Source organism: Triturus cristatus, chromosome 3_2 (assembly GCF_964204655.1).
Source record: "Triturus cristatus chromosome 3_2, aTriCri1.1, whole genome shotgun sequence".
In the NCBI taxonomy this organism is placed as follows: domain Eukaryota; kingdom Metazoa; phylum Chordata; class Amphibia; order Caudata; family Salamandridae; genus Triturus; species Triturus cristatus.
Window position 1 is genome coordinate 1,005,206,580 of NC_140584.1, and position 12,870 is coordinate 1,005,219,449.

General features: G+C 42.7%; 1 protein-coding gene across 3 annotated transcripts in view; it reads left to right on the forward strand.

The window, feature by feature from the left end:
* Positions 1-12,870, forward strand: part of LOC146858995 (complement factor B-like) — an 824,021-nt gene that overhangs the window by 228,252 nt on the left and 582,899 nt on the right. For all 3 annotated transcript variants that reach the window (XM_085649642.1, XM_085649643.1, XM_085649644.1), the window contains one exon: positions 10,787-10,957. In XM_085649642.1, the coding sequence (XP_085505768.1) occupies positions 10,787-10,957 (171 nt within the window). The remainder of the gene's footprint in view (positions 1-10,786; positions 10,958-12,870) is intronic.

A 12,870-nucleotide genomic window follows, 5' to 3' on the forward strand; every position in this document is an offset into this window, starting at 1 on the left:
TGCAGACATTTATTAGTAACTCCCCTACGCGTTTCGAACACCCAGTTCTTGTTCACGGTAGTTAAACAGAGTCCATCCTTTATTTCTGTTATTTATACTTTAACAAACTGATAGCCTATTATGAGGCTATCAGTGTGTTATTTTACCTTCTGGCGGTCGCCAGTAGGTAGTTATAGTTAGGACCTTGTTTCTATTCAAAAAAAGTTTTTTCTTTTGCCAATATCTTTGGTGCCGTGGAAATTTTCCAAACTAATGGTTCACTTAGGTCAGCTCTTGTCTTGAAAGTTTGGGGGTGATTCGTCAAGCATGGGGGCTGAGAAAAAAGGGGGGTCCCAAAACGTGTTTTCTCCACGTTAATTTCTATAAAAAATTTGGAACTGGCTACAGCCCAAACTGCTAAACGGAATTACACCAAATTTAGCAAAAAGGTAGCTCTTGGTTCAGAAAGCGCCCTTTTTTAAAATAATGGTGTAAATCCGTTCAGTAGTTCCTGACAAATTCAAAGAATAAAAATATTGATATCTGAGCACCAAGGAGGAGTTGCGAATCCTCCCGAGCACCCGCTTTCTGTCTGATTGGCTGCCAACACTCCAAACCAGGAAGTGTTGGAAGCCATCTCTCTTTCTGCACCTCTCTCGCCACTTTCTGCACCCTTCGCGCCTCTTTCAGTACCTCTTTCAGCACCTCTGTTACTTCTTTCTGCACTTCTATTGCTTCTTTCTGCACCTCCATTGCCTCATTCAGCGCCTCTGTTGCTTTTTTCTGCAGACCTCTTGCCTCTTTCTGCACTCCTCTCGACTCTTTCTGTACCTTTGTTGCCTCTTTCTGCACTTCTCTTGCTCTTTCTGCACCCTTCACGACTCTTTCAGCACCTCAGTTACTTCTTTCTGCACTTCTTTCTTTCTGCACACCTCCTGCCAATTTCTGTACCTCTCATGCCTCTTTCGGCACCTCTCCTACCTCTTTCTGCACCTCTGTTGGTTCTTTCTGCACTGCTCATGCTTCTTTCTGCACCTCACTTGCCTCTTTCTTCACTTCTCTTGCTCCTTCCTACACCTTTGTTGCTTCTTTCAGCAATTCTCTTTCCTCTTTCTGTACTTCTCCTGCTTTTTTCTGCACCTCTCTTGCATCTTTATTGCACCACTGTTGCCACTTTCTGCACTTCTCTTGCTTCTTGCTACACCTCTCTTGCACCTTTCTGCACTGCTCTTTCTTCTTTCTGCATCTCACTTGCCTCTTTCTGCACTTCTTTTTCTTCTTTCTACACCTCTGTTGCTTCTTTCAGCAATCCTCTTGCCTCTTTCTGCACTTCTTTCTGCACCCCCTCCTGCCTCATTCTGTACCCCTCTTGCCTCTTTTTGCACCTCTCTTGGTTCTTTCTGCACTGCTCTTGCTTTTTTCTGCACCTCACTTGCCTCTTTCTGCACTTCTCTTGCTTCTTTCTACACCTCTGTTGCTTCTTTCAGCAATTCTCTTTCCTCTTTCTGTACTTCTCTTGCTTGTTTCTGCACCGCTCTTCAGTGATGTCACTGACCATGTCATGAATGATGTATAATATGTGACGTCATCAGCAGTGCATTGCGGGGGCGCGAGTTATAGTTAGCTCAGCTAACTATAACGGCTGAATGTCTCTGGTTTTGTACGAGTGAAATGTCCAACTAACTATAACATCCCTGAAACCTGTGTTTTTTTCAGTGAATTTCTAAGGTTTTTTAAATGTCAATTTCTACCTATAACGCCCCTGAAATCAATGTTTTTTTGAGCGAATTTCAAAGGTTTTCTTAATGATAATTTCTTACTATAACGTCCCTGAGACCTATGGTTTTTTCAGTGAATATATATATATATTGTCGCTGGTGGTGCACAGAAACTTTGCTGCCGCAAGCACAGATGTATCACAAAATATTCCAAGCCTCTTTCAGAGAAGAAACCGGCACTCGTAGTTTAGGGAATCAAACCTGTTTCATGGGTCAGGTTGCCCCGGTTGCAACCGGGGCAACCTGCCCATGAAACAGTTTTGATTCCCTAGACTACGAGTGCCGGTTTCATTCTCTGAAAGGAGTTTGGAATATTTTGTGATATATGTATATATATATATATATATATATCACGACCACAATCCTGATTATCGAGAGTTGCGCATAACACAACCAGGAACGGACCACCACGCAGATAAGATTTCTTCAGTGTGTGTTTATTTTCCCCTTCACAGCAACATGACGCGTTTCGCCCGGGTATATATATTCTGTCAGTTTCTTAGTTCACAACTGAATGGTGAGAAATTAAGAGGCGGCACACCAGGAAAATGGCACAATAATTTATTGTGTACTAAACTTTAAGGACGACGCGTTTCGGCGTTAACCTTCATCAAGTGGCACCAACGTCACAGGAAGGGAAACCGCTCTAGCAGCGACTTGGCGTATATATATATATATATTTATATATATATATATATATATATATACACTCTTAACAATCTGTTGTTTTTATCATTAACTGGTTTTGATAACACCCAGCAGCCTCAAGTGGGTGGTGATGTCGTTCTTCCGCCGGTGTGTTACACCACTCTGAGTTTTATTGTAATGCTGATTGTTAAAAGAATAGGCTATTCACTGATCTGTTTTTCTATCAGTGTTGGCGGAGGGGTAAGTTCGAGATTCCTTACGTTTTAGTTAAGACAGATTCCCACGTAGCACCTTCACATAGCGTTTCCCATTCATATCGCTTTTGTGCGGGATGACTAGTGCATAACTTAACCATAAACAATTGTGCACTATATATCTAATGGCTGAGGTGAGATTAATATTATGGCATATAAAAGACCTAAATAAGTCAAAGAAAAAAAGACTGGTATTATTGTACTTAGAAAGACACACATTTGTGGTTGCTATAGCAAAGAGACCCACTTGGAACCATGTAGATTTTTCACATTCACAGAAAAAGGACATAATCACAGGAGGTTTGCATTTTATAGCCAACTACGCCAGAGGATTTGGACCCCCAAAGACACACTGCCCTTTATAAATTTAGATCTGTCATCTCAGACCCCCCTGGGCTGCTATGTAGTTGTTATGGGCACTATATATGACTCCCGCAGCACCAGTTCCAAAATAGTTGTGCCTGAATTCTTTAAATAAGTTCAGACTTCCTGCAGAAACCAAGAAGCCTTAACATAATATGAAATAGACTGGCTGACGACCCGGGGCTTGGATGGACAATCTCTATTGTATGGAAAAATAATGCTAACGCTTAGGCAACGCTATAATGCAGAGGGAACAGAGCCCCGTACTCATGCGGTCCTACATACAATGCACATGATGGGGGATGGCCAGATATTAATAACATGACTTTTTAAAGCTATTCTTGTACATACAGGAATATCACTCCAGCTCCTCATTGATGAATGGGAAGAGGAATTGCAGCGCCTATAATCACACTGAATAGAGAAGAGCCCTGGAATGCCTCTGGAAGGTTTCAAGAACTGCCCGCATTAAATATATATAATTCAGGGTATTGCATAGAGCTTGCCTAAAACCCCAGAGGTTACATAGAATATTTCCCAAGGTGTCGGCAGCCTGTCCTAGGCGCCAAATGGACCCAGCCGATCTCCAGCACATGAGTTGGACATGCCAGAAATTACAGTTTTTGGGAGTAAGTCACAACCTGTACAGCTATGATCAGTGATTGGCCACACCTTGACACTATTGAAGCCTGTATTTTGGGTATTTACCCTAGGCCCGAAATAGCAAAGGTCACCACTAAATTCATCGACCTATCCCTCGTCCTGGCCAAAAGGGCGATCACAATGAGATGGAAAACCACCACCTACCATTGGTGAATGTGTGGTGCAGGGATCTGGAATACTGGCTGCAGCGGAAGATAGCGGGATTTATAAGGAGGAGGCAAGAGGCCTAAGGATGCACTCGTACAGACCCTAAAGAATGCTGAAAAAGATGGCAAGCGAACACCGTGCATTAAATCATATAAAGTCTGTTATTTCTACAGAATGCGTCCTGCATAAGATGCCACCTATAGTTAAAGCACAAACATGCACTTCCAGGACACTAATTTCCATCACATGCACGGCCACAGTTCCAGCACCCGACCCATGCACATTGCATTTAAATCCATAACCATCACCGGTCTCCACTCCTTGGTAGTCATAGCTGCCACCATCAGTATGACAACAGCAACACAACCAGTGATTGGAGAGAGGCGGACTGGAGCATCTGACGCAGCCACTGGAGGGAAGGGAGGCGGGAAGGAGGGACCTGTTCGGAGAGCTAGGAAGCTTGGAAGAACTATTAACTCTGTGCAAGACCCACACAGGCCCTCCTATCCCAATAGAGGCTTCCATTATCACCAGTGTTCGAAGTGCATTAACAAGTGGAGTTACAAAATGGGGACTAGATGTGCTGGGCAGAGAAGGGGTCAAGTTTTACAAATAAGCAGGCAGAGGAAAGAATGAGTCTCCATTAACCAAACATCATACTGTATTGTGCTGTACCATTTGTATAGTGCTTGGTGCCATTGATCTGCCGTTAAAGCACTTGTAGTTACCAAATGGGGACTACATATGCTGGGCAGAGGAGGTGTAAAGAAGTATGCATAGCTAAATACGATGGTTGTAGAACTGGCAAACGGGTTAGGCATGTTGACAGTGACTTAGTGTGCCAAAACTAAACTAATGAGCCTACAAGATGTTATATTATACGTTTGCTATGCAGGTGCCCACTCAGAGCAATAACGTATGTCATGCTAAGATCTATCGATATTACTTTCTAAGAACAATGGCAGGAAGTTGTGCGCGGACCATAGCCAGAATGGCCTCTCTCATATAAAGCTGCTTGGAGCCTGAAGTTAAAGGGGGGCAGAGGGGTGCATTGGGCAGTGTTTAGCCTGCGGGGAACGCAGGTTGAAGATGCTGGCATGAGGCCAAAAGCTTGTTAGTAAGGGTCTTGTGCTGCACTTGCGATGCAGCATGAGACTTTACATGGCAGTGGCTAATGGCACAATGATCTCTCCCCCAGACTAGCCTAAGTCCGGGAGAGCTGGGATCGCCATCTAGAGTCGGCGAACCGGCACTGTATCCAAAGTGATCCTACCTGCGCTGTCCTGCCCCCCACTGCTTTTGTCGGGAGTGCGGCGCCTATCATAGAAGGTGAAAAGCTGGACTAGAAACCCGCGGCCTCCAAATTAAAATAATTAAACTAAATATAATCTGCACTAACTACAAAAGCACACATGCAACGCCTCGAAAGAAATTAAAACAATGCAAAAGAAGGACAGGGCAACAGGCGAAGGCATTCAAAGAGCATCTTATCATAAAGCCTCATTACTCCCAGGCCCCACTCTCCTCTCACACAATGAAAAATGTTCAAGGCATTTTAGCAGTTTATATCACCGGGGGAGGAGACGTCGGAACATGCTGATGCAGATTAAATCTCATAAAGTAGGTTAATAGTGAAATGTAGCACTTAAGATATATATCTGAAGTTCAAAACTGAACTAATTTGCCCCACGCGAGGTTCATTCCAGAGAAGAGGGACACCCACCACTAGTAACACAAATGGAGTCCCGTATCTCCCTCACAGCATTAAGCACCGATACACTTCTTCTCCTTATATTGGCTACAAGACCCAGAGTTAAAAAGCACTGCACTGAGAAAATCATTAGTGTGAAAGGGTCAGGGCATAAATGAAGGACAGAGGAAAAAACGAATGACAAAATGCGCACACCATCGTACAATGTCGCAGTAATAGGTTTGTGACTAATGGCTCCCAAATTGCTTCTGGTGAAATGTCAGGCACTAACTCAACGAATGTGGTGAAATGCATTTAAAACTAGGCGTTGAATCCCTACGAGAGAAGACAGGGTCACACAGGAGCTTTTGCAGCCATTCCGATGGCTGAACAGACACTGGCAGTTAAGGAAGAGCAGGACAGACTCGTAATGTGTCTGTCAGTCTAGGATTTGAGCATTTTTGGTCACCACAGCCAATCCATGTGTGCTGCACAGAATTGGGACGTGCCTATTGGGTGTCAAGTCTATGTGTCTCTGTAGTGTATAAACGCTGTGTGAGCTAAACAAGTTAGTGATCTGAGTGGGTGTGAGATAACATACAGAGCTGCCGACTGGGAAACCGGGTTTGAGTCTCCGCATCCTCTCTCCCGCTGCCTACAAAACACAATGCTGATTGGAACAAATAAAATTAAGTAATAATGGTGAATTGAAGCAAAATCAGGAATGAAAACAAAATTACAAATGCTGATCTGTACAGGCAATGGTTAAACTCTGGTCAGGGTGAACCCGTACAGGATTGGGTGTACACGTACAGGAAGAAAAACCCACATCAAAGAAAAAAGAGTTTGCTGAACAAACCTAAATAAACAAAAGAGTAGGGGGGACATGTAACAGGAGCAGTGGCCATGAAAGTGAAAAACGCACCCAAATGTGGGACAAATAGCAAAGTTTCACCAATGAAAAGAAAGGAATTTAGAAAGGCAGAGGAAGGAACCAATGAAAAGGGATGGTTGTGATTAAAGCCCACAGAGTAGATACAGCATGTGTTGAAGAGACAGTGCATGCACTGCCTGGGCAAGACCTAAAAATGAAGTTAGAGTAATTTTACAGTGAATGATATGACAGATAATATAGAAGTAGACCACTTGATACAGATTAACAAAATACAGACTTCCTTTTAACCACCTAACTTCCGGCATGTGGGTGAACTTGATCTGATGGTGCATTGCTTTTTTTGGAACACAGTAAAGAATTTTGAATGATTCAGCAGAATAGTCAACGGTTAATTGGTGATGTGGGTTGTCGATCTTTCCATAGAAGAATATATATGCCTGCATATTTATCCATATTCCATATCGTTTTTGGAGTGTCCCATTGTGGTAACGCCACAATGTATCTAACGTTGTGTTCAAGTGCTTCATTGCCATTCAATTAGGTGAAGGGGGTGAAGATTTCAACTTGGCTCTGCTGAAGATTGCTGAGTTCCAAATTTGAGTATTTTCTTCCAGATCCTTTCCCATTGGATGGAAGTATTCCCCCACTGTTTATCAAAATGTGTGAACTTTGCAAAAGGCCAACTTTTGCATCTTTCCTCACCTCTAGCCAATATCACCTCAGATCCTAGAATTCATGCACTCACACTAAACTTGTACTCAAATCTGAAAAATAGACTGTGTTTTTCCTTCCTATCACCAGTCTCCTATTGGCAAAAATCAATGATAAATTTTCAAATTACAGGACTTGATTATGTCCTTAATGTTTGCTACTGCACTAACGTAATCCCAAAATGTGTAGCACACCATTCCCTTGCTAAATGGTTAAAACAGAGTCTGTCTTAGTTACATGTCACGCATTGCTCCAGTATTTATCTTTTATTGTGGTGCTCGGGGTATCAAGTAATTATTTAATGTATACTAAAATTGTATTTACTTGAAACTCCATAAATATGAGAATTTACAAGCACACTGACTATTCTTTTGCATTTTCACTGCAATTTAATGCATGCTCAGTCAAGGGACAGTCAGCGTCTCATCTATTGACTTGATTGGACATAATCTGCATTAGAAATTGGGTTATTGGTTGAGGGGGTGAAACCCTTCTTAAGCAGCAACCACAATCCTCATCAGGGTGAACTATAAAAAGTTACTAAATTAAACTGTAGTCAACCCTCTGGAAGCTTTCCACAAAAGCAGTCAGGTTTAACTTAGGGGCACTGTGTAAACTATTTATGCAGCACTCAAACAATAATAAAGTGAGAAGATGACACAAGAAATATCCCACACCAATTTAGAAAAATAAACTGAAATGTAATGAATAATTTGAGACCAAAACGACACATATCCAATCAGTAGAACCGGAGATATGCAATTACCAAGATATTGGTAAGTATTGTGCCTAAAAGCACAAAGCTTCACTTGCGGTCATCTGGTCGTGTTACACCAGGTAAAAGTCGTAAGTTCAGGCAGACCGAGATTGAGCACATGCCGGATACAGGGACCAGTTTAGTTCTACTAAAAAATGTACTTTCTCAAACTCTGGTACGAAGAGTCGAGTTGGCAGTGTAGGGGGTTGTGAGAAGAGGGTCGCAGATGGTTGTTGCTGTAGTGCAAAGAACCTGTCAGGCATCGCAGATGGTCGTCGCTGTAGTGCTAAGATCCTATTGTGCATCAGGGACAGTTGTTGCTGCAGCTTCACGTTGGCGGTCACCCCGGGATGTCGTTGTTGTAGCACAAAGGGTACATTTTGCGTTGCTGGTCATCACTGGCAGTCGCTTTAGCACGAAGGGTTGGGCTCATCAGAGCTTCCTGTCAGCGGTTATCCTGGGCGGCAAGATCACAGTGCAAATGGACCTGTTTGTGGTTGGGATGAGGCCAGAATTCCTCTCTTTGTTCACAGGAGGAGCTCATCTGATGCAAGCAGGGGGTCAAGGTGCTGTGAAGGTATCTCTTAGGGTTACAGAATTCCCTCCAGCAGAGGCTAGCATGGCTCCGGCAGGTCCAGTGCAGCAAGTCAGCTGGGCAGTTGCAAGGAGGCCTCTAGAGCTTGTTGTGCCCCTATAGGTCAGAACTGGAGGTCATCCACCTAACCCTTGGAGTTACTCTTGTAGTCTTGGGATTAACCAGCAAGGCAAACCTCAAGCAACAGGGCAGTCTTCTGAAGGTACAAGGCAAGCTACAAGGGAAGGGCAGTCCTATGTGGTACAAAACAGGTATAAAGCAGAAGAACAGTGCTCTGAATTACACACAGTCCTTCTGGGGGTTCTCTACAGGTCTAGGAGTAGACTGAAGAGTTGGTCTGAGGTTCCAATATGTATGCCTGATGCCAACTTTTAAGTGGGAGAAGCTTCTAGATTTCCCCACAAATCTGATTCAGGAATTTCCTTCTTTCCCCTGCCCAGAAATGTAATTGAGGCAGGGAACAGCTCCAAACTTCCCATCCTTGCAGGATGACCCATCCTGCCAACAACTAGTACCCCTTTATTTCACAGTCTAGGAAGAATCCACAAAGGCCAACTGCCAACTACACCTGATCATGTGACCCACGACACAGGCTGCAGTCACCAAATAGGACCAGAAAATGCCATTCTCAGAATTGTGACTTAAAGTCAGACTTTACCACTAAATAGGATTTTAGATTACAATTAATTTGAGTTTTGATATGGCAAACCTACATGCTTTATTATCACTTATTAAATGCAATAAAGCACCCCAATGTTATCCAATGGGAGAGATAGGTCTTACAGTACTGAAAAACACATTTAGGAGTTTTTCACTACAGACTACAGGACATGTAAAACTTAAACGTACATGTATAGGTTTTTTAATACACTGCACGCTGCCCTATGGGCTGTTTAGGCCCTACCTTAGGGCTGAGTTTAATATATTAAAGAGGAAGGTTTGGGCCTGGCAAAAGGTTAAAATTCCCAGGTCGAAAGGACAGTTTGATACTGCACACAGGCTGCAATGACAGGCCTGAGACCTGTTTTAAAAGACTACTAAAGTGAGTGGCACAATGAGTGCTACAGACCCATGAGTAACATTTCATTTACAGGTCCTGGGCACATGTAGTACCACTTTATTAGGGACTTGCACGTAAACTAAATGTGCAAATTGGGTGTAAGCCAATGTTACCACGTTTAAAGGAGAGAGTAAAAGCACTTAAGTACTGGTTAGCAGTAATAAAGTGCACAGAATCCTAAATGCCAACAAAAACGGGTTCAGAAAGAGGAGGGGTGAAGGCAAAAAGGTTTGGGGGTGACCCTGCAGAGAGGGCCAAGTTCAACAATCAGTCACCCTCCTGTAAGTGTAAGTTTAGCACTATTCTTAGGCACTGAGTATTGCCTTTTCTAGAGGTCTGATTGCCATTTTGTCGTTTGTAGCATATCTTTAAGCTGTTTTTCCCCTTCAGATCTGAGTCTTGTAAGTTTGGTGCAGTTTGTGTCGCTAGAAATAGCATCCTCTGGAACCATCTCTTGCCACTTAGGGAGAGTAAGAATGGAAAGTTATTGGCTCTGATGCAGCAGCCAGTGCTCCTTAATGTCTCGGAATTCCTCGAAGAAGTATTGCTTTCCATATTTTTTAACTTGTCTATGGGCATTATAGAAGGGGTCCAACTACATAGATCTTGCTAGTCTACATCCAGTCTGTCAGAGGCATCTGGGTTCTGTTTATTCCAAGGCAGAGGAGATGAGGCTACTAGGAATGTAGCCTGAGGCATGCATTGAAATGTGTGTGACGTAGATGTGTGCAAGGGAGGGCTACAGGATGTTTTACCTTAGCACATTTTTGGTTGTAAATGGGACTAGCATTTATTTTTATATTGTGCAAGTTGAGATGACCCAGCTCTAGGTTTCTGTCCACTTGTCAAATACGCCAAATAAGTAGAGAGATGCACATTAACTATTTATTTTTTCCAAATGTTTTATTGTACGGAGCACCACCACAGTTCTAATAGCATGAGAAGTAATAAGCAAGTGCTGGCAATAAAGTGCTTAAAGTAACACATGTAACATATATGTCTTTAGAGTAAATGTACAGCTGGAGATTAAAAAAGATTCTCTTTCAGTGGGCAGAGAACAGGCTGACTAGATGAGCAAGGCTGGCATCTGTAACACAGTTCCATCTATCATGCAGTTGGCATACTGTGCTCCCCTTGAATTCTGGTGAACCCCATGTGTTTTTGTAAAGTAAACGCTGTGTGAGGATTCGCGCATAAACTCATTGCGGCTATTCTAAAAATGTTTCTACTTTTTATTGCATTACAGAGTTCATATGCCCAGACCCAGGTATTCCCATTGGAGGTAGCAGGCAAGGAAATCGCTTTGGCATGCTCCAGACTGTGTCATATACCTGTGGAGAACATGCACTGTGGGGCTCTGCCATTCGCGAATGCCTTCCTTCTGGAAGATGGTCTGGTGAGCCTCCACTGTGTGAAAGTAAGATGAGTTATTTGTTCTTTCTCTATAAAACAACTGTACTTCTCTGTTTTCTTTATTTATTCAACTCGTCTTTCATCCTTTGATGTGTACTTGCCGTTCCTGAGTGTAGTCGTGGTGGCATAGGTTTCTGCATCCAAGATATCGCTCCCATCATTTTTTCCACTAAAGTACTGGCTTGCTGCTCTGGTGTTCCTAGGCTTCAGGACACTTCTTAGAGACTAAGCTGCTTCAGCTGCCCAGGTTGTTGGCGCATGTGAGAATCCCCTCTCCTTCAGACATGAGCAGTGTAAAAAGGCAATTGGAATAAAATGTATTCCATTCATCGGTCGATTTTCTTGCCAAGTAGGTCTAGCGCTAAGAGCAGAGTCCTGCCATGGATGGGGTTAAAGCACCTTGATAGCTCTAGGCTGTGGATGTCCTACTGAAACAAACCAATTCGAGAAAAGCTTCTTCACTCAGATTTTTTCCATCACTACTATTGTCCTTTTCTCACTTTGAGACAAATTTAAAGTGGCATCCTGAGCCGAATGTGATTGTTTTTGCACAGAGCTTTCAGTTGAAATGAGAAATGGCTTTTCAGCAAAATCCTTGTTGGTAGAGCAGAAACTTGCATGGCATGTCTGAAATGTAAAAATATTACTGATGTTAGAAAATATCAGGCAATGGGCAATATTGATCTGTATATTGGAATTTGGAATCTGGAAATATGTAACAGCAAGGAAAATGTTGGGCCAAAAATAAGATTTTTTCACCCACCCCACCCTCTTAGGCTCCAAAAGTATCTGAAGACATTTAGATGGCTTCAATAGATAATTCTCAGTAAATCAATGCACTCAACTTCCGATCTTTTAAAGAGTGAAGACATTAAGCCAAAAGTTCAAGAAACCCTGAATGGAAACACAATGCTCCTTAATGTATGTAAAATCATTTGGGAGATCTAAAACGCTGTAGCCTTTGGCTCACATTAGCTGGAAGTCGTGTTCCTTAAGCAAAACCTTGAAGGTTTTAGAGTATTTTTCAAGGATATCCCAAAAGTGATGAATGTTGTCTGAATCTCCAATCCACGTGTTTCCCTGGACGGACACCCAGTGCACACATCGCCCACAAGACCCTTGCGGGGAGCCTTCAGTGGAAAACTTTGATATAACCTGACTGCTTCGAAATTATACTTCAGAAAAGTATGTCATCAAAAGAAAAAAAACTGTTCCAGTCAGTTTTTTTCTTAGAAACACGTATTTGATTTTAAATAGTTTGAAACCCAAGTACAGCCAATGAAAAGTAGCGGGTTGTAGAGGATCTCCGTCTGCGGAAAAAACACAATGCAGAGTGTGGAGGGAACAGACAGATAGGAAGTCGGAAGAACTTAGTAAATACAAAGTTATTTTGGAGTAAAGATGAGCCAATACAGACTAAAGGTAAAAAAAGCCCACGGAGAGCAGCCAGAACACATTAGGGGCAGAAGAATGGACGTGGACGGAGGATATGGCGGCCGATGAAAAGGAAAACTGACACCAGAAAGAACGATGAGAAGCTGGAGTCCAGCATCTGAGGCATCCCAGACAGGTCACTAAAGAAAGACAAGATCAAAAGGAATTAACGGGATACCTAGAGCACAAACAAGGCTACAGGTAAGGCTGGAGAGTTGAAGAGCAGGGTAGGTTAGTTCCTCCTTGTGGGAAAATAACAAATCAAAGGAAGCACTTTGAAGAAAGGAAGAATTTGGGGAAAAACTTGTGAGGGTATTTAGATCACAGAGAAGCGCTATTTTGGAAGACGGGAAGTATGTTCAGAACTTCAAAAACCACAAGGATAATAGCTAAATGTGTTTACCAATGTGTTGATGAATTTATGCAAGTGCATGCGGAACACTGCACTTAACTCTGGGTAATTATACACCACCTACAACACTT